At 42.8% G+C, this 25,669-nt stretch overlaps 1 protein-coding gene across 4 annotated transcripts in view; it reads left to right on the top strand.

The window, feature by feature from the left end:
* daam2 (dishevelled associated activator of morphogenesis 2) overlaps window positions 1–25,669 on the top strand; it is a 129,873-nt gene that overhangs the window by 79,239 nt on the left and 24,965 nt on the right. For 3 of the 4 annotated variants that reach the window (XM_069661319.1, XM_069661320.1, XM_069661322.1), the window contains exons 6-17: window positions 10,387–10,720; window positions 11,467–11,577; window positions 11,709–11,812; window positions 12,739–12,805; window positions 13,404–13,521; window positions 13,625–13,763; window positions 17,608–17,666; window positions 17,840–18,024; window positions 18,715–18,999; window positions 19,413–19,520; window positions 21,394–21,423; window positions 24,301–24,407. In XM_069661319.1, the coding sequence (XP_069517420.1) occupies window positions 10,387–10,720; window positions 11,467–11,577; window positions 11,709–11,812; window positions 12,739–12,805; window positions 13,404–13,521; window positions 13,625–13,763; window positions 17,608–17,666; window positions 17,840–18,024; window positions 18,715–18,999; window positions 19,413–19,520; window positions 21,394–21,423; window positions 24,301–24,407 (1,647 nt within the window). The remainder of the gene's footprint in view (window positions 1–10,386; window positions 10,721–11,466; window positions 11,578–11,708; window positions 11,813–12,738; window positions 12,806–13,403; window positions 13,522–13,624; window positions 13,764–17,607; window positions 17,667–17,839; window positions 18,025–18,714; window positions 19,000–19,412; window positions 19,521–21,393; window positions 21,424–24,300; window positions 24,408–25,669) is intronic. The other variant, XM_069661321.1, reaches the window with a different exon arrangement.

The raw sequence follows: 25,669 nt of genomic DNA, 5'->3' as shown, positions 1-25,669 counted from the left end.
ACTTGGTCACCACACTGTGAATCAATGACAGTGAGAGGGGAGAGCAGACTCTTGTTGTGAGGGCTTTTGAACTCTATTTGCCACGTACGAGTAATTGTTTAAATAGTTATTAATGCAAATTTATTGGCTCAGTTATTGTATTCCACACATACATTTGATATATTAAAAAACAGCCATAAAACTGAGACATTTAGAAAAGTTTCTCAGAATCTCTCTCATGTAATTTCACATCGTATCTCTTTTTCTCTGCCAGCAGTAATTGCTTTGTTTACCAGCTGCCAAATGGAGCTTGAACCATCACTGCAGTTGTGTGTGTATACTCACATAGAGCTGAATTCCACCTGAAGTGTGCACGCGGGGGCCAAGATGTAAACACAAACATCTACATCCAGACATGTAGTCAAACCAAGTCTTTGGTGTACATTTCAAATAGTCAAATATTTATCCTCTCTTGTGGTGTTTTAACTGCTTGTTAAGTGTGCTTACATAAGAGCTGTTGACCTGCTCTGATCTTTATGTCCGTGCTGATGAGCAGACTGTACGTGCGTTCCTGTTTCTATGATGTGACGCTCAACAATCACTGTCATTTCCGCGCTGAGATGACTGCAGGAGGACAGGAAATGAAGCTTTCCTGCAGGTCACTGAGGCCATGCTGGCCCAGAATGCACTGCAGCGTCAGGCACACATCAGTAGAGCACTGCAATGCTTCCCAAGACACGTTCTCTGGACATCGTTCCTGCGAATCTCTTCCAGCAGGAATATTGACTTGAGTCGAGTGAAGCCGTTCCCCCTGCTCCTGTGTCAACAACCCTTTGGACGATTCGCTACTAACACATGCAAATATTATCCTTCAAAACATTTTACAGCCAAATCCTCAAAGGTTCTGCTTAACAGAGAGTGAACTTAATATCTGTTTTAACATTTTCCCAAATATCAAAGTGGGGGAGTGAAATATCACACTTTTACAGAGTCTTCAATGGAGTGATGTTTTTGCTTCTCGCAGATTTCTCACCCCTTAGTGCCGAGCATTTAAAGGGGAAAAAGAGGGCAGGTGAGAGACCGAGCCTGTCGATGAGTGAGTGTTTGGGTTTCTGTGTGTTTTGGCATTAAACTGATAGAAGGAGGGGGAGAGGTGCTGTAGGGAAACACGGTTGTATTCTGCCCTTACTTGGATCTCCTGTGCGTTTGGCGTTTTTGTGTAATTATACACGTCCAGAGTGTGTTACAACCTACAACAGTCAACAGTTTGTTTTTAGTCTCACTTATGTGAAGTCCTCCTTGATTCACTCTAGGTTAAACATTTCTGCTTATTCATTCTCAAAGAACATTATAACCAGTCGTCTCAGGATACGTATCCACTTCCATTTTTTAAACTTAAAAAAGCTATTTTTAAACTAAACAATCTCAGTCCTGCAAGTGTTTTAGGACTAATCTCCATCCTTACATGCCTGAAAACACACAAAACAGGTCCTGACTTTCAGATGGACAATTTCTGAATTTCTTAATGTATAGCTGATGGCTACTGTCCTGTTTGTTCTTCCAGAAAGGGGCACATGATAGAGAAGAGAAGGTCTCCTGACTCATACTGATCAGCAGAGTTAGGGTTAGGAGGACTTTTCAGACTGAAAACACAACGTGGGAGTAGTGTGGACTCTAGGCGGAAACATTATGCTTTTAGGCTGACCACCGGGGTCAGCCCTACACAAGGGTCTGTATGTGACTGACTGACTGAGTGTGAGTGACGGCACTTTCACAGCCGTAGAGAGAGAGTTGCGACATCACAATGATGGATCATGGAGCATATTGGACCTCCACTGACGCGACTCTCTGTCTATACGGCTCTGGACACTTTGATCCGGGAGTATGCGGGGCTGCTCCTCCGCTGCTCGTCTGCTGTCCTCACCTACATTCGCAGCACGCACCTGCTTTCAAACACGTTGTCATCGACCTCATGAGGACAGACCTTGTAACACACTGACCTGATGCGGTGTGAAAGTAGCCTCGGCTCATTCTGGGATCCAATCAGCTATTGTGTGACGACGATATATCCTCAGGGGACAGCGGTGAACATGCCGGGCGTGTAGCCAGCGGAGAGCGCAAACGACAGAAAAAGAACCAGATTTTCTTGTGATTGACATTTCGACATTTCAGCATCATGATGCAGATTTGTAAAAATGAAGCTTTGGCAGGTCTGTCCTCAAGAGGAGGAGAAAACTACTTTGGAATGCTCGTTTGTTGAACGGAGGTCGGGTCGATCATTTCTGATGCATTTGAGGAAGTCAGGAAATCTGAACGCTCAACAGCTTTCGCGACAGCGTCAGGGAATTTATCTCAAGTTGAATTTTAGATCTAGAGCAGATTGTTAGCTGTTAGCATGCAGAAGTCTGTTTATAGAGATTCATAAGAAGATAAATCATCATCAGATGGCCCTGATGGGAGCCGGGGTGGCATTACGCCGCATTATGTCCCGCCTGCTTTGTGTTTTTCCTGCATACGCCGCAGCCTGCTGATATGTGATTGGTCAATATTACTCGGACTACAAGCGTACTACTAACAGAAACCAGAACACTTCCCGTCCCTAGAAATGTAGAATCTGTAAAAAGAGATAAGTCTAGGCCTCACTTGTCCCACTGCTTGAATGAGAACACCTCACAGCAGGAAGATCACAAGATCACTAGAATTGAACTAAGAAGTCACTGCCGAGGGATCCATCATGACCATGTTGCATTAAAACAGTGATTTATTAATGTAAATGCAACCCCGTCTTTATCCATGCAGCGGAGAAATGATGTCATCCTTAATGTAATGGCATTGTTGTGCATTTTTTCCCTTCACAAACTGTTCAGTGTGAGATTATGTGTGACTGCGGCCACAGACACTCAGCCAGTGGAGTGACTCAGTGTCTGATTAAGGTCTGTCTTTGTGTGTGTCTTTGTGCGTGCGTGTGTCTGTGTGTATGTGTTTGTGGCTTAATAAACAAGTCACATGAGCAATAGTGGAAACATGGCCCACTCCAGTGAGTCGCACGCACACACACACACACACACACACACACACACACACACACACAGACTGTAGACGTAAGGATAAACCCAGTCCATAAGAGCGATTCCCTCCGTGTCAGTATATACTGTACACATCACAGATGTGCACCTTGGCCAGGGGCTTTTATTGTCCTGTGTGTGTGTGTGTGTGTGTGTGTGTGTGTGTGTGTGTGTGTGTGTGTGTGTGTGTGTGTGTGTGTGTGTGTGTGTGTGTGTGTGTGTGTGTGTGTGTGTGTGTGTGTGTGTGTGTGTGTGTGTGAGACAGAGTTATACGCTGGGCCTCACATCAAGTTGGATTTATTTGAGTGAGAGCGGTGGTGATATCGTATGACTCCTCATCTAAGAGCTGCAGACACCTCGGTGAGAGTTTAAAGCAGCAGCTCTGAAGAACCTCTGGGCTCCTGTCCACGCTCTGGCCCTTTTTACTGAAGAACAAAACGTGTGTGTGTGTGCGCGCATGTCAGAGTGTGTGTGTCCTGCCTCAGGGTGGGTGAGTGGGTGTTTGAAAGGGATATTTAAGAATGTGTGAATGTGGTGATTAAATGAAGGGCAGATGTGAGTCAGGGGGCACGTGATGGCTTATGTTTCTGTGTGGATGTGATGTCTACTTTATGTATTGTATGTATTTATATCATGTACGTGTGGACGTTCGTATGGCTGGACTTTGAGGTAAAAACTGACTGACTGTCTCACATGGGTCATCCACAGTTGAAGTGTTTTGTCTGCGCCGCTGAAACCTCAAGAAGTCCAGTTGGCTGGAGGGAAATTCTTAATTTAAATTTGAGCATCTGGATCAGTTTTCTGCTCTGTGCTTCTCCTGCAGTGTCATGTCTGCCTCTTATTGAGGAGTTTTACGCTTGTTAGATCAATAGAAATCACATTACCTTAAAGTGCTAATCTCCAAGATCTCAGTTTCGTTCTCTTTGGCGATATACGGTAATTGCGGGAGCACACCTCCCAGATATCCAGACAGTGCTGCATGTGTGACGTCCACGGTTGGCTCCGGTTGTAACTCTTGATTTTCCTGGCTGACGGTCGCTTTCCTTTTCAGACTGTTTGCTTCATCTGAGCGTCAAGTTTGTTTCTGTTTCTTTGGATTTTCACTTCTTGTTGAAGTTGTATCTGTAGTCATCCATCTTTTCTTTGTTTGTTCAGCCATAGTAGATTACTGTTTACTCGCAACACTTGCAGAGAGCAGAAAAGCAGCCGCTTAGCTCCGCCTACCCTCTCTGGCAGACCAACCACTGCTGGCTGATGGAAAACGCGTCACTAACTGGGTGCAGCTTGAGATTTTTTCCATGACAGTCGCAACAGACACCCAGTCTGTAATTCTGCAAATGCAAAGGCTTTCATCAGTGGGCCATAGGCTCAATCACCATTGTGTTACATCATTCGGCGATAGATAGAGACTTAGCAGACATTTATTTACATGAAAATCTTCAAGATTATCACTTTGAATAGTTTTTAACCCAATGAAAGCAGGCCAACATGTAAGATTGTTTTTACTTGATCTTGTTTAATTTGATGTAAAATAGAAACCATTATAGCTAGATCATAACATACAAAACTTAAGTTGTGCAGGTTTTAGGGATTCAAAAGTACTCCAAGAAATGCTAAGCAAATACACCGATGTGGATGTGCATTTCTGTTAAAGGTAAAAAAGGTTTTTAATTGAATTTTTATTGCAGATTAAACTATTAAAATGTCTTTACACTCTGTTAAAAGGAAGCGCAAACATCAAATGTTAAAAAAAATGTATCGGATTCGAACAATTTCAGGAGTGTTACGAAACATTTAGTTACACTAAACCATGCATGCCAAAACCGCCCCAGTGTGTGTTTTGACCCTGCGGTCCCGCGTTGCAGAAGCAAAAGGTGCACGAGGTGTAAAGAAACAGCACGTCCGCCTCCCGCCACACAGCTGTACAGCTACAGATAATGTGAAACCACGCTCAAGTGCCAACTACTGGAAATAATAATTCACCTGTAAGTGAAAGGTAACAAATAATCAACACAGGTAAAACACACATTAGGGCTCCTATAGGCAGTGAAAAGGGGGCTAATAATTATGGCTTATTGACTTAAAGGAGCAACCTGGAAAAAGCTACTGTCAGTCTAAGCTGGTGTTCTCTGTAATCGATAGAAGTAACAGTATTTGAGATTGGCGCCATAGTCTGCAGTCTACATTTCAAACCTGACGATCTTGAACGAGACATGACATCGGAGGCGGGCGTCCTAGATTGAGGAAGTGTAGTTTAGCGAGCTCGCTGGCCTCATAGTCTGGTGGAGGTTTTCCAGGGCCCATTGGAGAAGCAGATAGCTCCCCATAATAGCATGATAGGACTGAAAATCTTCAAACTGGCCTTTTAAATAACATTTTAGTTTAGGTTGTACAGATTCTAATAACATGGAGCATTTCAAAATACTCCGACAAACAACATCACAGATAAAGACGCTGGCAGAGCATTCCTGTGGAAGGTGTTGCAGGCTTTTGTTTGGATCTGCAGCAAAGCTAACGTTACCTTTTTAAGATACCTTTGACCATCCTTGGACATGACTCAACACACACTGCAGTCATTTTTTGCTCCACTGTCACTTTAGTTTTAGTCTCCTTCAATTCCAAGTTACATTCCTCGCTTCTTTCTTTGTCTGTCTGAAGAACTGTGTGTGTGTGTGTGTGTGTGCGTGCGTGCGTGTGGTTGGCTCAGGCGCTGTATTGTTCGGCTCTGTCTGAGCTCATATTGTATGCAGCAGTTGTTGAGCTCTGGCTGTCTTTAACGCAGCCACAGCGGCTTTTTAGGTATGCAGTGGTTGTTCCAAAATAAAAAAAAAAGGGGGAAAGAGAAAAAGGGCCTGCACGCCACTCGGCTGAGCGTGAATGTCAGTGGATTTGGGAAGACGAGAGGAGACTCCAAAGTCAGAGGAGATGGGATTCATTGATTCGAGAGCTCACTGGAGAGAACATGAAAGCTGGGGGAGGAGGGAGAATAGTTAGATGTCAGCTCTGTTTTTTTGTAAAGTCGCTGTTGAACGTCCTTTGCTCCTAAGCACAAACACTTGCATAGAATAATGCTGCAAAGCATGCGTGCATGGCTTCCTCAGTGTCTGCACGTGTTCCTGGCAAACTGTCGGCAAACCAGTAGAGCGAAGCAAAGCCTTGAATCCCGTCCACCCTTTTGATCCCAGACTCCAAGAGCAACATCTCTCACCCTCTGCCTTCCATACATTCATCACAGGGATGTTCAGCTTAATTTCTCTTCCAGTATGAAACCCCTCTCTCCCTCTCTCTTCCTCTCTGTCTGTCTCTCTCTCTCTCTCTCTCTCTCTCTCTCTCTGAGGTGGCCCTGCAATTCACACACAGCCGTACAGCTACTGCCGGCCAAAGACGTGTCACTGATATAAGATGCGTAACTTCTAACACTTGGATCATCTCTGCCTCGCTCTGCTTCCAGTGTCTGCGTAACATCTGAATCAAGTCATATTTAATCTTTTGGATTTATATTTTTCGCCACCTTGGTGTTGAGCGGAGGCCAAGACCGCAGCGTCTGTGCAGAGACGAGAAGCGTATCGTGTGCTGAGAGGTTGTTTCTCTATGATTGCACTGCATTGTCAAGGAATGTTTTTTTTATTGTCAAAAGTGTTGATGCACGGTACCACGTGTCTTAATGATACACAGATCTGCAATCTCAGTTCCAAACAGCTGCAAGGGAAAGACACGGAGCAGTGGTGGTGGAGCGACATAGAGAGGGATATAGGAGAGAGAGAGCAAGGTTTAGCTGAGAATAGAATAATAGATAGAACAAACTAAGTCCCAAACAACACATTATTTTGCACACATCCTTGTACAGCCCTGCAGGAATATGCAGCCACAGAGACGCCTCATCCTGCCTGCTGTGTGTCCTCTCTGCTCCGCCCTCCTGCACACCTGCAGCTCTCACACAGCCCCGACACAGCAGACCTTTCTCGTTCACAGGTCTGCAGATACAATACAAGACTTCTTGTCACAACCATTTGGTTTATTCAGATGCACAAGTTACCCTTTAGCATCTGCTGCAGACAGACACAGAGCAGAGGAGAGAGGCAGCGATGTCACCTGGTCACATGTTTTTCTGACAGCCAATTTGGCCGTTAATATGCCAGAATTCCGGCCATATAGAAAAACAATCAGACATATGCTTTGAATATCAGTATATGCGTAATTAATGAATTAATTTGACATCAATGAATTCAATAGACATCCTCCTAATGTGTCTTCGTAATGCATTTCATTTACATTGAATCAAATTTAAAATAAGCGTTTGTCACGTTTGTCAAAAGTTGACGCCCTCCAACCAATTAGGACAACTCGTAAGGACAACAACAAAGTTATTAACCGTTTTCCTCAGTGAGGCGGCGTTCCAGGCCTGTTTTTATCCGGTTTGACTCAGGAAGTGTGCTGGCAATCTTTCCCAGCATTGCTCAGTCGGGGTAGATTTCCCCAAAATCGGCACCACATCTCGCGGAGTGCAAATGATGGGTCGTACTGTGCCTTTGTCCGTCTCTCGATGTTTTAACAGTGGAGGCAAAGGCTAAGTTCTCTTGGCAACGCATATTTTAATTAACACAATAGCCTATTTCCTGAGCCTATATTCATTTTTTTAAATATTAATTTAAAGATTATTTTTGGGGGCTTTTTGCCTTTAATCGACAGGACAGCTGAAGATGGACAGGAAATGTTGGGAGGAGAGAGTGGGGGACGACATGCACCAAATAATCGGCAGACCGGGAGTCGAACCTGCATTCAGTGCAATGAGGACTGTAGCCTCTGTTTGTGGGGCGCCTGCTCTACCAACTGAGCTAAACCAGCGCCCTAAAATATGTATTTATTTTGCATGTTTTCCCACCGGACATTTTGGCCGTTGATATCTTTATCTGCCGGACAACCACACGGGTTATCAGAAAAACGGAGGCCTATTGTAAACCCTGGTCCTGACCTGCAGACTGGTGGCTGGAGGATCCTCACAGCTGCTTGGTGATTGATGCCCAGAAATGTAACATACACAGCAATATCATAAGAAAATACTGACTGACGGATATGAACACCAACAACACTCCTCGTGAGTCATCAGTGACGACAGAGTTGATTCTCTTAAATGCTGCTGACAGTATTACAAATAGATTTTTATGTTACCAACCAGCACATTGATTTTACAAAAAGTAACTGAACAGATATATTTTTTTTTTGCCATGATATGGAGTAAGGTATCATGTATAGGTTTTTATATTTTATCGTATAAAAGTTCTGGCTTCATGGGAACCTTCGTCGGTTGTATGCGTGCATGTAGTATGACCTTCTTGGTTTCGTGCAGACATCAGAGGATTACAATCTCTGAGAGATTTACTGGTCATGTCAGGTGATGTCTGCGTGTGCTGGAAATCTGGGACTGATTGTGTGTGAGCAGAGGAAGAGCCATGGCCTTGATGTAAATGATAATAATTGGATGATTTACATATTTTTGCGTTGTGTTTCTTCCACGCCTACCCGAGCCAAGACGGCAGTGGTAGGGGAGGGAGCATCAACACAACGTATCTGTTACAATGAGGAGCCATGAATCTTGGCTCTCATTACCACCCTGTCCTTCTTTTCTCTTCCTGCATTTGTCCCCGTCTCCTCTCTCCCTCTCTGTCTCTTTCGTTCCTTCTACAAGCCCTCATTTGTTAGAAATAATTTACGAGGCCTATCAGGAATCTGAGCGAGTGGGAAGGTCATTTACAACACAGCCCACAGTGTGCTCACCAGATGTGACATCGCTCAATGTTTGCATGTCCTGCCTGTCATTCAGAAGGTGTGCGTCTCTCCCCGAGAGCTTAATTACTCTTTCTTATTACTCTCTGCTTTTCTAATTAGTTCAGCTAATGAGGGCTGTCAGTAGGAGACTGGTAGAGCTCTGGTTGTGACAGCGTGAAGTTTCACATATAAAGAAGTTTGTCATGTTTGGTTGCAGTTTACTGGTTCCTCTGTAGATATGGAGATGAGATTATTTTTGTAGTCGCTTCGAAATACATCATTGTAAATAAATACACATATGAAGTCTGCTCAGCATGTGGAAACTGTGGCCGAGCTCTGTGATGTCTTTGATATTAATGCCTCATGAAGTTGTTTATATCTTGGTAGACGACCTTCCGAGTTGAAAGACTTGCTGAACACTCAGGGACGTTGCAGAATAAAGTAAATATTGCATTGATTGTAAGACGTATTTTATTAATATAAGTATTGCATGTAGATTTTTCAACTGAAATACTTGTAAAATACAATTAAGTTGAAGCTGTTATTTGCTGTCCACATTAGGAGTAGGAATCTCAGGGTAACTTACGATACGGTAAGCGATACGTGGCTAACGATAACGATGATATCAGGATACAGCGATTCTGCGATAGTTGATATATTTTGCGAGACAATCATGATATCTGATTAACTTCTTCTTCTGCCAATCAATTCGAGTCACTTTACCCTCCTTCATGTCGAATCTGTTTAGAGCGCCAAATATTTGTGAATTAAAATATTGGTATTTGGCAGCAGCCTATCGATAATTGTACTGCACGAGTCTGGATGACGACATATTGTCGTATCGACAATTTCCAACCTAGAGTGACCCTGATAAGTACTGAGCAGCAAAATGCATCTTCCTCATAGCTTCCATAATGTTTTCATATTGCAACTTAAAGCTCGTGAAGACTTTCCCAACTCAGCAAAGGAGCCGCCCGAGGAGCAGGTGAACATAGTGTGTGAAATATGTGGAGCAGATGCTATTTGCTGCATTACAGGAAGCATGTCGGTTTTTTTTTAGCTTGACCCGTACAGGGTCTTTAGATTAAGGGTCTCAGTAAAGATTCTGTTTCCTAATCCGTCTTGTTGGTCCCCAACTTTGTGGAAGTTCAACACTGACGTCCCTCTTCAGCGTCTGAGTAATTTAATCCCACACACTTTTTGACTCATCATTGAATCTGAACTTCCGCTGCCTCTCAGTGCAACAAGTGTCTTTCTTTTGGAAAGCTGTGGAAGAAGATGAACAATAACAGTCTGATTATCTCACAATCAAGATAAAAATGTATTGCAGCCTTACACTAAATAATACTTGAGTTTGATTAAATAACTGAATGTTTGATTTGAATCTTGTGTTGCAACAAATTTATAAGTTTTGTGCAAAAATGGAGAGATGACAGAAAAGAGACGCTGAATGTTCCCTGAATGTAAAGATGCTTTTACCGTTTCTACCTTTTAACCTTTGAAGTACATAATGTCACAGCACCTCTCTGTAGTGTGACCTAACTCTTAAATCTCATTTCCTGTCTTTGTCTTCCAGGTTCGTCACTCGCTTCATCGAGCTCGACGGCCTCACCTGCCTCCTCAACTTCCTGCGCAGCATGGACTACGAGACGTCAGAGAGCCGCGTCCACACCTCCGTCATCGGCTGCATCAAGGCCCTGATGAACAACTCCCAGGGCCGTGCGCACGTCCTCGCCCACCCGCAGAGCATCAACACCATCTCACAGAGCCTGCGGACGGAGAACATCAAGACCAAGGTGGCCGTGCTGGAGATCCTTGGGGCCGTGTGCCTGGTGCCTGACGGACACAAGAAGGTGCTGCAGGCCATGGCGCACTACCAGAAATACGCTGCAGAGAGGACTCGCTTTCAGGTGAGGGAAACTGAAGGGGTCTGAAGAGTCTGAGGTGCATGCAGCTGTTACATTACTTGAATTGAGGGTCTTGTCTCATGGTACAGACACACTTTGGAGACATGCAGCAGACAGAGATAATGCAAAAAAGGCTGACAAAATAGTTCAGAGTAGAGCTGCATTTCCACGTCAGCAACATTCCTGATTGTTGCTCTTTGGCACATCTGCAGACTAATTTGGCTAATCTTGAAGGGTCTTTAAACCTAAGGGAAAATGCAGACAACAATAGGCTTGAGGAACCTTTTAGTACCTTAAAGAGAAGCTCCTGGGACTTACAGCTCTGTGTGGAAACAAGGCCTAATGCTTAAATAAATCAAGCTGTGGTCATTAAGATGAAGTTGGAGACTCATGCAGCAGCACCTCAGACTGTGTGCCGCTGGTTAAGTCAACACTGTGGCCTTATTAAAGGCACGTGAGGACATCCAGAGTTATGGAGGTCAGGGTGTCTCTTGTGCTTTAGTGAGTAGCAGGACTGTGTCAACAAGCCATGTCTCGCATGTCCCCCAGGGTTTGTGGTAAATCATGCCACCTCAGGCTTCACTAACAGCACAAGAGCTGAGTGAGTCTTTGGCCTTTTTAGTGTTGGTTTGAGTTATGATCAGGCTCCAAAGTATGTCGGGGAGTGAGAACACCGTGACCCGTGTTACCTGCTTCTCTTTATTGTTGTGTCTTGCTGACTAACTCTTTAATCCGTCCTGACTGTGTAGACGCTGCTGAATGAGCTGGACAAGAGCACAGGGCGCTACAGAGACGAGGTCAACTTAAAGACTGCCATCATGTCCTTCATCAACGCTGTGCTCAACGCGGGAGCTGGGGAGGTCAGCATGAACACACATATGTCTTTTACGTTACACTCTATAGGATTTAGGCAGGAAAGAAATCATGGAAATATTCCTGTTTATATTGCTGAGGTGGAAATGTCATGTGTTTGTTCTTTTTTTATTCCAAGGACAACCTTGAGTTCCGGCTCCACCTCAGGTACGAGTTCCTGATGTTGGGCATCCAGCCGGTCATCGATAAGCTCCGAGAGCACGAGAACGCCACTCTGGATAGGTGAGAGTGAGACCTCGATGATCATCCTCCTGAGTAATAATGCTGCAGTCCTGAAACCACAAACTACTTCTCACTGCAGCTTTATTGTGATTGACTTTATCTGCTGCTTTATGTTTACAGAATTTTAATATTTGTGTATATATGTATATATACATATTTATATATACATAAGTATAAGCAACCTTTAAACGTTTGTATTCCTTTTTTAGCTCTCGCTTAATTCATATGTAGAAACATATCACTATGGTAACGATTCCCTCTGACAAAACAGGCTTATACATACGTTGAGGGTGGCACACTACTGAGATGTTTTTACTGTTACTACGTTTTTTTGTTATGTTTTTATATTTAAGATGTGCTCTGCACTTGAATAGTGGTTCCCAACCTGGGGTCTGGGCCCCCCTTAGGGGGACGCCAAAGATCGCTGGGGGTGCGCGAGGCGTTGTCTGCACTGAGATTGTCAATATTAGATTTGCAAGTCTGTTCAACTATTAAAAAAGTATGTTCATCCATACATACACACATGTATGCACAGATATTTTTGAAATACACTCATGCATGCATGCAGAAATGCCTACTTTGATAAACTAAAACAATAAAGAACGACAGGCTGGTTGGTGTTAATGTTTGCAAATAAAGATTTGGAATGAATCACGTTATTGTTTTGGTGCACGTGTGCGCAGGCTGGGGGGGCTCAGCCTTTCGTAGATACAGGCGGGGGGCTCCAGAGAAAACAGGTTGGGAACCACTGCACTAGAAAATATTCAGTCCACTCATGTATCAAAATGTCATTCACAGATGTACAAATGAACACTGTGTTTTCCTCCACTTTTGGGTCCGACTCCCTGTTGAACAAATCACAACAATACAGCTAACTGAAGGTGCAGCACATACTTAATGTCAGACTGTTATTTCTCTCTGCGCAGGCATTTGGACTTCTTTGAGATGGTGCGGAATGAGGATGACTCTGAGTTGGCCAAAAGATTTGATATGGTGAGCAACATAAGATAAGATAGACTTACTTTATTACAACAGCTCAAGGTAAAGGACAGGGTAAAGCAAGTGATGGATAACAAAGGCAAGACAAAAGACAATAAAACGCAATGATGACATTAATAATAAATATATACACTATGTGCACCTTTCACTTATTGTGGATGGTTAAAAACACACGCGGTGTGTATCATGGTGAGATGGTTGATGAAAAGTAAAGTGACAGTATTGCAGAATAAATAACAATTGCACATGAGAAGTAAATGCACAGACATAATTGCACGGTATGGATGAGGTTATAAAAATGTAGAAGTATATGTACCAAAGTCTGATATTACACTAGAATAATATGTTACAGTAGATATGCATAGAAAAACAGTGCAAAGTCGCTGCATGTAGTGGCTGGTGGATGAGTTACAGAGTGCGATCAGACGGTGATGCTGATGTTATAAAGTCTGACTGCAGATGTGCTGAATGACCTGCAGCAGCACACCTCATACATACAACATAGAATATCTTTTTGCTGTATGGCCCCAATGACCTAAAGTCAAACAGAAGGATGTATTATCAATTCAACCCTGCTTGTCTTTCTGAATAGTCTCATGTAGACACTAAGAGTGCCGGTGCCATGTTTGAGCTGATCAAGAAGAAGCTGAGCCACACGGACGCCTACCCCAACCTCCTCTCCATCCTCCAGCACTGCCTGCAGATGCCCTGTGAGTAGCTGCATAACAAAGAGAAGGTGTATAATGAGTTAATAAAATCTGTATACCCTTTGTCACTCACGTTATTATTTGTGTGTGTGTGTGACTCATCCAGATAAACGTGGCGGTGGCAGCCTGCATCACTGGCAGCTGTTAGACCGGATCCTGCAGCAGATAGTCCTACAGGACGACAAGGGGGAGGACCCCGACATGGCCCCTCTGGATAACTTCAGTGTTAAGAACATCATTCGCATGTAAGTGGAATCTCATTAACCTCAATGAAAGCAGACATGTCAGGGTTTGACTTTAAAGCATATGTTTATTTGCTATTATAGGATGTTATTGTAAGTGATTATCCAGGCCAGACATTAAAGTGTAGTTCAGACGATTATAAGAGAGCTTCAGAGCTGCAAATATGCTCTCTTTGTTTTTTTGGAATAAGTGGGTAATGCATCCTCTTCGCATCATGTTAGTACCTTAAAGTACCTTAAATTATAATTCCAGGTACTGCTCTTTAAGGAGCTAAAAGGTTTCTGTAGCCCTTTGTTCAACCGCATCTAAAGACCACCTGAGAATTTACTGACTTTTTTCACTGATATGTAAAAGGGTGCAGCTGTTTTTACAGGCTATCTTAGCTCACAACTATAGCACAACAATGACACCATATAAAGAAACACCTTATTATTCTTGGTCACAGTTTCAAACTCCCTCAGATTTTTTTGTCCCCAGTAAAAATGCGTATTAGGAACTGAATTGATCATCAACTCCAACACAAAGAAAGAAAACTGATTAACCACTTTGCAGCTGCAGATTACTCAAAAAATGGCTAAAAAAGGATTTGATGCTCAACCAATCAGAAATGTTAAGTGCTGCAAGCCGCACCCTTATAGTTCCTGTACCCTCAGAAGTACCACCTTTCCTCAAAGCACTTTTTAGGGGGTAAATTATGTTGCTTGAACTTAAAGTAATAATCTCGAAGATTTTCATGTAAATAAATGTCTGTTAAGTCACTGTCTATCGCCAAATGAGGTAACACAATGCTGACTGAGCCTATGGCCCACTGATGAAAGCCTTTGCTTTTGCAGTATCACAGACTGGGTGTCTGGGACGACTTTTGCGGAAAACATCACAAACGGCGCCCAGTTAGTGACGCGTTTTCTGGCAGAGAGGGTAGGCGGAGCTAAGCGGCTGCTTTTCCGCTCTCTGCAAGTGTTGCGAGTAAACAGTAATCTACTGTGGCTGAACAAACAAAGAAAAGATGGATGACTACAGATACAACTTCAAAAATAAGTGAAAATCCAAAGAAAAAGAAACAAACTCGACGCTCAGATGAAGGCAAACAGTCTGAAAAGGTCAGCCAGGAAAATCAAGAGTTACAACCGGAGCCTGCAGACGTGAAATTGGTGAAGTGTGCTCCTGTAATTACCGTATATCACCATTAGGGGGCACCCGAGTGAATGAAACTAAAATCTTCAAGATTGTCAGTTTAATTTAGACCTTGGTTTCTCCCGTGGAAAGTTCCTCCAAAGGTTCCTCGTCACGGGGAAGACTCCTGCGATTGAAACGTAACATAAGAGCCAACACGAGTCTGATACAAACATTATGCAATGTTTTGAGGCCGGCAGAGCAGCACTGGATTATCATGAGTTATCCATCCGGGGCCTCATTACAGAAAATAATCCTATCTTAACTGGAGCTGTACAGATAAAAGAAATCCAATCTTCCTATGATAGAAGCAGCTCCTAAAGTGTCAGACCTCGTCTCTTATCCTAATTAGAACTCTAAACTCAACTCTGCAATCTGCACATATCCTAACATGCCTGTATCTGTGCTTACAAAGTACATGAGACTCCCTGTATCCACTCGATGACTGTCTCGTTGTCTGGTTAGCTTGGAGCCATTACTTTTAAATCAGAACAGGGTGTTAGACGTACTAACTTTAGGGTTATAGTGAGGATTGCTCTTTAATAGCTCAACTCTTGTCCGAAGATATGAGATGATTTCTTTTCTAAATGCAGTTAGGAAGCATGTTTCTGTTCAGGTAAATATCATGATGAATAGATCGGAGATCAGAGAGGGTGTCAGACCTGGCAAATGTAATCGGCCTCTGGAGCTTTACTATCAAGAAACATATAGAGAAAACCGGGATCCACTTGTGTAACCAGTTTCAGCACTCATGGCCCTGTTTTTAATTGTTGCACCTATTATGCCAGTGATGGGAGAGGAGAATGTGGTTGCACAGGAAGGTGAGGTGAAGTGGCAGCAGGGGGTCGTGGGTAAAATCGGAGGAAGAGCGTGAATTGGCCTGAAAGAGGAAGCCGGAGATCAAAAGGAAATTACTCTAATCGCATTAAACGAGCCAAGTCAGCCATGTTGAGGTGCGGCGAAGCAGTCAGCTCAGCTCATGTGGGAGTCAACAGGGAGGAATAATCATTCTATGAAGGAAAAGCAAACATGAGCGCTTGGATGTTTTCTGTGTGTCATCGAGGGCACACTCTGCACCGTCGCTTCGAGGAATCTGTTTCTGAATGATCTGCAGCGTTTGCTGGGTTCTGTGGTCAGAGTTTCACTGACTTTTGAAACTTATCCCGACTAGTGTTTAGGAGCCAAAGACCGCGGTGTGCGCTGGGAGCAGGTCGTGCTAAAAGATGGCATTCTGGGCTTTGTGCATACGATACATTTGGTGTGCGTTTGTCCCACAAGTTAGCTTCAGTTTCCCTTCCTGTCGAGCTCTCATTCTTTTCTTTCACCGTCTTTCTTCTTTTCCACTCTCTCCCACTTTCTGTTATTTCTAAACCAAGATTCAGATCAGTGATGAATATGTTTAGTCTCGGCGGTGAAAGCACCATAAAACATGCAGCGTGGTAAACCTTGGACCCTGCCAGCTCCAGCTTTGTTCACTTATTCAGCCACTACTGTTTGTGCAATCAGCTCACTTGAGCGTGAGTCTTTCCAGTAGCACGCAGAAGATGAGCGCGGATGCTGCATGTAAGCCTGGATGTCCTTTACTGTCCTTTGCAGAGCGTTCAAAACCTATACCGAACTTTACTGCCAAATTCTGCTGGAGGGAAGTGCACATTATGTCTCAGGCTGCAGTGGCTCATAGTGGGAGGAGGAGGGGGGCATTAAAACAACTGTTAAAACAACCAGTAGACAAAGTCATTCATCATCTGCGGTCAGCATGATGACGCCTCTGACGGCTCACGCGTGTGCATGAACCCAAAATGAACACAAAAAGTTGTTTTTATGTTAATTAGCTGGATCGATGGAGCGTCGCTTCAGCTGTAATTAAAACAGCTCAGAGTTTGTAATCAAGTTCATTAACACAAGAACGTAGAAGCCTGAATCTGATTAATGGCTAATTTGCTTTTAGATTGCCTCGTGGATTTCCTCGTGAGAATTGATTACAAGCATTTAGGAACAAATCATTAGCACTTATTGGAAATCCTTCCTCAGCACTTTCCCTGTTCAGTAGTCGCGTCTCTCCCTCTCTTTTCTCTTCATCTGTTTGAAGCTCTGTGACACTCAAAATATGTTTATTCTCTCAACTCTAGCCATGGCTTCAACAGATGCTCAAGGTTTCACTTTCCAGTCTTTCCTCATCCAAACGTACTTCTCCAAACACTCCATCTAACAATCTTTCATTTCTCTTTCATTCAGTTTTCACATTTTAACTCCTATTCTTAACTTTAATGTACCGTCTCCCACATCAGTTGATCTCATATTTATCTAAAAACATCAAAGTAACTTGGTTTAACTTCAATCCTACAGCAGAACTAAGCCCTACATGTATATCTCTGCTTATGATAATAATTAATGCTTTTACCTGCAGGATTCTTTTAATAACCAATATGTTGTTACGAGGCTTAAACAAGCAAATTGATGAACCAAGTCAAAGCTGGAATTAATTCTGGATAAGAAGGTCTAAATTGATGAGTGATCAATAGATTTCCAACCCAATAATTACATTTCTTCCTAAATGTTCCGCTTTGACTTGGTTCTGCTGCAGTCTCCCCCTCCGTGCCATCGTTTTGTGAAAGACTCACTTTAATAGTGACTTTTCAGTCTGTACTCATTTTTCGTCTCCCTGCGTCGCAGGTTGGTCAATGAGAATGAGGTGAAACAATGGAGAGACCAGGCAGAGAAGTTCAGGAAAGGTAAGACTTATTTTAAACACTGCACTCTGCAGGTGGAGAGAGAAAATGCATCATCAAATGCATCATGCATTTTCATCTCTATCAGTCGGCTTTTAATATATTTGCCCCAAAATAATAACCTGCTTCTCAATATGAAGTATGAACATGTTCCTGCCTTGATGTTTGCCTTTTAGATCACGCAGAGCTGCTAGCTAAACTGGAGAAGAAGGAGAGGGAGTGTGAAACCAAGACCCAGGAGAAGGAGGACATGATGAAGACTCTGAATAAGATGAAGGACAAACTGCAGCGTGAGGGAGTGGAGCTGCGCTCAGCCAGGGAGCAAGTCCTGGACCTGTCCACACGGATCAACGACATATCTGTGAGCACTGCTGCTTTGTATACAACACACACTTTGAGTGTTGTGTTGTAGCTACTCTCTTAGTACTTAATTTATCTTATTAAAGGCACTATGTTCTCCAAACTCCAAACTTCTCTTCAAAATATGAAGCTCTAAGTTTCCCTCTAGCGTTAGTTAAGCATGTGTAATCAAGTAAGTGTCATATGTGTCAAATGTGGCAGATTGGAATTTAAATGTTTCTCACATCACACACCAAAAAGTTCCAAAATACATGTTTAATAAAAAGTAAAAAAAATACTAATAGAAAAATAATTAAATTTAGCTTGTTGAGAGACATTTCACATTCAAGAAGTTTTTAATGTAAGAATAATTGATATACTGTAAACATTTTGAAACAATAGCAGTTTGGTTACATTTACGCATTATTTCAATATAAAATGGCTAAGGCGCAAAAAGATGGCGTAAAGGCGGCGTCAAGGTGGCATAAAGGCAGTGTAAAGATGGTGTAAAGGCGGCGTCAAGGTGGCTTAAAAGGCGGCGTAAAATGCAGCGTCAAGGTGGCGTAAAAGGCGGCGTCAAAGTGGCGTATTCATATTTTGAAGCTTTTCATCACTGACCAATCTGCCATGTTCAATAATACTGGTGTGAGAACAGGCTGTTAATCGACATCTTTAATTACCTTCATCTTCTTATTCTCCTCCTCTCCAACAGGGTGGCAGCGTGTCATTCCCTCCTCCTCCTCCTCCTCCTGGCGGTCCAATGGCTCCTCCTCCACCACCTATGATGGGTGGCTGTCCTCCACCTCCTCCTCCTCCACTACCGTTCAGCTGCCCGCCTCCTCCACCGCCTCCTCCTCCACCCGGAGCACCTCCGATTTTTGGAGCCCCGCCTCCTCCTATTCCCTCTTCGTTCAGCTCGGCGAGCACCATGCGCTCCAAGTCCATCCCTCAGCCTTCTCATCCGCTCAAGTCCTTCAACTGGGCCAAGCTGGGAGAGGTGAGAGATAAACTCATCAAATCTGAGTTCTTTGAGTTGTGTGCGTTCCCTTTTGTGTTACTGTGTGTGCTCTCATCAGGCAGCATAAGACCTGTACTTTCAGTATATGTTTGGGTTGGTGCAAGGTTTGTTTGTCTGTTTTTTATCTTCTGTGAAGCACATTGAGTTTAGATTTATATATATATGAAATAAAACGTTGCTGAATGAAATCAAAGCATTTTTGCCCTCCAGTTCTTATGTTAATATAAGCATCCTGCAAGTATAGAGATATGCTCTGTTAGCTGATCCAACTCCAAAATTCAAAGCTTCTGTTCATCCCTGATTTGCTTTCAGTAGGGTTAGGGTTCAGACCAAACAATGCAAAGTAAATGTTAACAAGTGTGAATCTGCTTTTTCCTTCAACTCATCCTCAGAATGTGATCAACGGCACCATCTGGCACGACATCGATGACCTGAGAGCTTTCGAGATTCTCGACCTCAAGGACATCGAGAAGATGTTTTCAGCCTATCAGAGACAGCAGGTTTGGATTTGTTGGGATACAGTCATCTGGAAAGCACTTTTATCACTTAAAGATAAAAGTTTGTGCATGTTTTAGTTCTTGAAACATTAATTTACAGACACAAAAATATAGGGCTGTTGTTTTTATAAGTGTCAGTGAGTGTGTATGTATTAAGAGAGGGTAGGGATGCACAATACGGGATATTTACCGATTACTTTTATGCCAAATTTGATCATGAACATATTTTTTCCTCATAATTTAAGACACCATTAAATGTCCTTCGTATATTATGAAACATTTGCTGGTTAGAGCTTCTTAAATGTAAAGGTTCTCCGCTTTTTGTCATTTTGTAAATGAAAAGTCTTTGGGTTTAAACTGTTGGTTTGACAGAGGAGGCTATTTGAAGATGTAATTTTGGGCTCTCAGAGTTTGTTGTTTGTCATTTTGCACAGCTGTCTAACATTTTGTAGACTGCACGCAGCCCAAATTAAAGCATCATCTTATTGGTCTGTCATATTCGCAAAAACATTAATTTAGAGCCAAAACCAATTATTAGGTATAAATCTTTAATCAGCCCATACAATGACGTTGTGGTACATTGTGCATCCCTAAGTGACAGAGTGTGTGTGTGACGGGTTGAGGGGCGAGATGTTGTAAGAAGACTCTCGAGGGTCCGGCTCCGGGCTAACATGAGCAGCTGTTCACTGCTGAGTGCCTGATTGTAGAGATGCCACACGGCTCAAGCTTTGCCCCTGTGTCTGCACAGCGTTTGTGTGAGAACTTGGCACCCTGACCGGGTCTTCACGGGGCTCATGGATCAGCATCAACACAGAGCAAACAGTCACTGAGATCACGAGGAGTCACCGTACGGGAGAATCTATACTGAAGGCTAAAATAAAGAGGCAATTGAGTAAACCACGGTGAATCAGGGACTAACTAATAGGTTAATTGCAGAACGCACGCCTTCAGGGCCGTTGCATACAGTACACAGTGATTACTTCACTGTGTGTGCTACAAACTAATTACACACCACTTGTCATGTGATGATATTCGTTCAGTTGCATACACTGATATATTTTACTGCCTCAAATGGGTTTAAGTGGAACGTTAATTTGCCCTAATGAGTTTGTAGTAATGGCTGTTTAAAGCAAGGTCGTTCAGGCTCAGTGGAGGAGCAGCACTTCACCTCTTTGGGGGCTTTGTTGAATTTCTATCTTATGAATTTTACTGCCGTGCTTAAAAGCCTTCTGACAGCTGAAAGCACAACTTGTCTTTTCAGGCTTTTATTAAAGGGTAACGGGTCGTTTGAGGCTGTTGCCGACAGAGATTTACTGTGGGTATTTATTTATACAGAGCAGGTTTTTATTGGCTCGGGTCGACGCTTAAATGCAGATCTCAATGGATGGAGCCACATAAAAAAAACCAAGGTCTTTCTGGCTCCGACAACCTGGTTCCATTTGGCAAGAGTGAGACTAAATTCAACTGGACAATTTTGCATGTTTATACAGGGCATGATTGCTTTTTGAAGCTTGTCATTGGTCTCTACTTTTAAAATGGGCTTTTGTTTACATTTGCCCCCTGTAGGATTAGTAACCACACTCATTTTTCATTTGTCTTGTTTTTCCATGTCAAGACAGATGTAGATGCAATCAAAAGAATACATTAGAACAATGGTGACCTGTTTAAGAACACAGAAACCAGAATGAACAGATTTCAGACTTTCATGAGCCCCTGACGACTTGGACAGTAGATTTTTTCCCCCCAGCTTCGGCTTGTAGTGTGCGTAGTTGTAGTTCTTTGCACTTGCACCACTTTATTTTCTGCTTGAATTGCTAATCTTTGCATGTGTTTCCAATTTTTTGTGTCTCTCTGCACTCTCCGACTGCCTGCGCAGGACCTGCTCACTAACCAATCCTTCAAACAGGTGAGTTACACTTCCAGCAGCATCTTTATCTCAGTGTTACCTTCTGTGCTGCATCAACTTCTCTTCTGCGATGCAACAGCCACACACACAGAGAGAGAGAGAGAGAGAGGCCGGTTATTTGTATAAGGAATGTATAATTATGTGAGTTGTCCAAAAAGAGATGTGATGACCAAATGAGTGCAAAGAAGAAAACACACACAGGACAAAAGGCACTTACTCCACATGAAATGTGTTTTTAAGGAGTCTATGTTTGTCCGTACAGGGTGCGTTTAATCTCAGTATTATGTTGTAAGTCACCAGCACTCAGAGCCCATCACACAATCACTATATCTACACAGAACCCTGGAACAAAACTGACTTTGAGCGTCTGTCTTCCAGGTCATTTATGTACGCATGGCTTGAGTAAAATGCCAGCAGTAACACAGCCTGAACAACAAGAAGCGCATCTGTTCTATCAGACACAACTGAGACACAGGCCTGAAATTCCTCCTCTTAAACACAGTTAGTCTTGTTTATACCGTCTTTCAGTGAACAGGTCTTCCTTTGAGAAAAACTTTGTGATAGACTTCAATACCTGCCTGCCAACTCAAAGCGCATTAAATATTCTGCTCAATAAGAATCACAATCAGCTTTACTGGCCAAGTATGTGGGCACCTACAAGGAATTTGACTCCAGGTTTTCTTTGCTCTCGATGTACAGACACACAAACTAAACAGACATACTAAACTTAGAAACAAGGACAGATTAGACAAAGGTAACACAGTCAAAAACTCAATCTAAAACTACTACATACACACCTGTGGATACAAATATATTTTACAAATGATGCATATATATATATATATATAAATATGTATATATACATTATTTAAAGAAAACACAACAGCACTTATAGACAGGAGACAATATAGTGCGATGGTGTAATAGAGAGTGCAAAGGTGCAGAGATAAATATGGTTGTGAATCAGGTTGTTATGTACCAGAGGTAGATGGTTGAAGTATTTACAGAGAATGTGGATTGACATACATGATAACAGGGTAAATAAAGCAATGACAATTAATAATAATAATAATTCAAAAAGGTGAAAAAACCAAGGAGCTCTTCTGAGGAAAAAAATAAATAAAAAGCCTTTATTCAATTTGCTTTTTCATCATGAAAATGCTTTAAAAGCCTGCAGCACACAGTCCGCCACTTTAGTACAGGAGGCAATCGGGCTCACAAGTGCAAAATACAACAACATGGTCACCAGATGGCTTTGCAACATGCGCAAAACAGGAAAAGGGAGCAAATACGAAGAAAACACAAAAGTGTGCAATAAAGGTGCATGCAGAAGTATGATAATGAGACATTAATGCACAAAAAAGAAACAAAAGAAAGAAACAGCACATACGGCGACAAATCACATGCACCAGAACAACTACAGAAGCGGACTGCAGTCAATTACTTGTTTAATTAAACTATCTAAAGCCTACATTATGGTTGCAAAGTTGTGTTATGTTTTGTATGTATGATTTGTTAAGAAATGAAAAAAATGTCACCATCAAGCCACCATCAGGATGTGAACCCCAAACAGCTAGTTAGCTTTTGGCAAAGGACTGTACCTGAGTGCAAAGGTTGGTTTTACTTCATGCATTGGAAGGCAGATCACCTGCGAGGTGGAGGAGGAGGAGGAAATTAAAAAGATCATTGTCTTATTTTTCATAATCATCCTGATTTTCATCTCACTCACTGAGTTGATCACCAAGATTCCCATCATTACTGTTCATTGCCTTAATCATAAAAATTCATGAATTCATCCTTATTAACTCAGGAAGAAGAAAAGATGGAAGGAAAAATCTTTCAGTGCAGCCGCTTTTATGTTAAACAGTCCATCTGACCACATTATGATAAAGATACTTAATAGCTGTTATAGAAGAAGAAGGAGCTGGTCTCCAGTTACATTTAAATGAGTGCACATGCTCCACACAAGTTGGCAAATTTGCCTTTAGCACGTTAGCAGAGGGGGTTTAGTCTGCGCAGTGAATGGGAGTTGCCCCCCTAACCTGTTGCCAACCTCACTCTGCTGCCCCACAACGTGGGTCAACGCAGGCATGGAAAAAAAGCTACTTTTTTCTACCAGCCGCATCTGTTTCACACACGTCATCAGCAGCAACCTCCAAAAGAGACAGGAAACCAGCTCATACCATAAATAGAACGCGTTTAACTTGCAGCCCCGACCAGTTTTCTCAGACATGTGTTCTTCTCCCTTGTGGATTTTAAAACTACATTTGTGTGAAACTCACAAGAATATCTCTCTGGCCTGGACCACGTCTTGAGCAGTGTTTCCTGCTCCTCTGCAAGGTTTTATAGGCCTGCCTGCATTGTGTTCCTCGGGATGACTCACCAAATAAAATCTGCTTACACAAGACATGCTTTTGATTTTTTCGCTCGCACCGGCATGAATTTGGAACTTTCTTTTGCTGTTTCGATGTTTTCAATCATACGACTCCCACAAGTCAGTCCAGGATTTATAATTTTTAATGAGACGTGCTTTATGCTCTGTGAGAACTGATGCATGACATTTGGCTTTGCAAAAACAGGTCAGGGATCTTGACCTGAGGCCAGCTAAAGTATCTGGCAGGAGAGCAACCTTTTAGCCTGCTCTTGAGAGTGGCAGTGATCAAACTGCAACAACTGGTTCTTATGAGTTTTCTGAAGTCTGCTTCAAATTAACACACTGTTAAATGCTGCTTAAACTGCTTAGAAGGTTCATATCATCTCTAAAAACAGAAAGATGTCAAACAGATGTGAGCAGGAGGTCTTTGCATTTATGTGAACGCTCATAAGTGAAAGTATGCTACCAAGCTAATCTGGTTCTTTGCCTTTGTCCTCCTGCAGAAAGAGACGGGCTCTATGGATGACATATACGTCAGCACGCGGAAGGTCAAGGAGCTGTCAGTCATTGATGGAAGACGCGCACAGAACTGCGTCATCCTGCTTTCAAAGTAAGAGCAAGAATTATTAATCATGTTACTGTGTACCATCCGTAAGCAACAGGATATTTATTATCTGTTATTAGATTATAATAATGGAGAGATGCCCTGAGCGCAGGCCGTCTGTATATCCTGCAGCCGTAGGGGTCGGGGGTTAAAGCAGTAACTCAGCGTGGAGCTGCTTGAGGCAGGTGCTTCTTATGTGTGCTACAGGAAATGTGTTTTTAATGGACGCAGGAGGACATCTGTCAGTGTAATCGTGTTACCATCCAGGCAACATATGACAGGCAGAAAGCATTGAGGGTGCATCACCGGAATAATCACGAGAATAACAAGATTTTTTTGAGTATTTCGAAACATTCAAGTACCATCAGTGTAAGGCTACGTCCACATGACGTGGTGGTCCGTTCAGAGGAGCATTTTAGCCCCCACTAGAGCTGAACGCCATCCATACCAACACAAACTGAAAACACACACATGATTACTCACTTTTACTGGGCATGCATTTTCTGTATTTTAATAGGATAAGAAAACAAACAGGCACTAGTTGTTGCACCCAAAACAGCAGCGCTCCATGTTCGGATGATAACGCAGCTGGACATGGCAATCACACAAGTAATAACTAGCCTTGCACACGTAGCCGGCAGAACCAATATACATGCATAACACTGCACAACAGCAGCTGGCATAGACTTCAAGGGCAGCAGTTGTGATTGGTTATTCGTGTTGAGTTACACTGCAGCTCGAGGCTGGTGTTTATTTTTTCTACTGGAAAATCTTCACATGATAGTGATTTTTCTGCCCCTACACGCTGAAATCCAACTTTAGAGTTTTCAAGCTAAAATGAGGTCAGTGTCATTTCAAATAGTCTCAATTTTAGTGTCAATGCTGGTCTTAACTGTAGGAGAGGTTTTGCATTGTCGTAAAAATGTAACGAGAAAGTAGTTATTTGGACGTTGCCTCAATTACGACACACAAAATGACCCCCTCCTCCCAATGGGCTGCTGATCTGAATTGGAATAAGTTGTCATAATTTAAGATCCATCCAACAATATGGTTACCATGTGTGCGTCTGACCCGCAGCTCCGTAGAGAATTTGAATCGTTAACCCTCTTTACAGATCAATGAACAGACTTCCTGAGACCGTCCTCTGTCTGACTAAACAGCAGCGTGCTCTCTGAGCTCGCTCTCGTGTCAGTGGTAAATGACCCGAGGGTACAAACCCGACCCAAATGGGGTCAGCAGTTGGTCAATAAGGCTTTGATGCACAGACC

This window comes from Semicossyphus pulcher, unplaced genomic scaffold (genome assembly GCF_022749685.1).
Source record: "Semicossyphus pulcher isolate SPU_LCO1_2020_fin unplaced genomic scaffold, fSemPul1.0.p SCAF_14, whole genome shotgun sequence".
NCBI lineage: Eukaryota > Metazoa > Chordata > Actinopteri > Labriformes > Labridae > Semicossyphus > Semicossyphus pulcher.
This window is presented reverse-complemented; position numbering and strand designations above follow the sequence as displayed.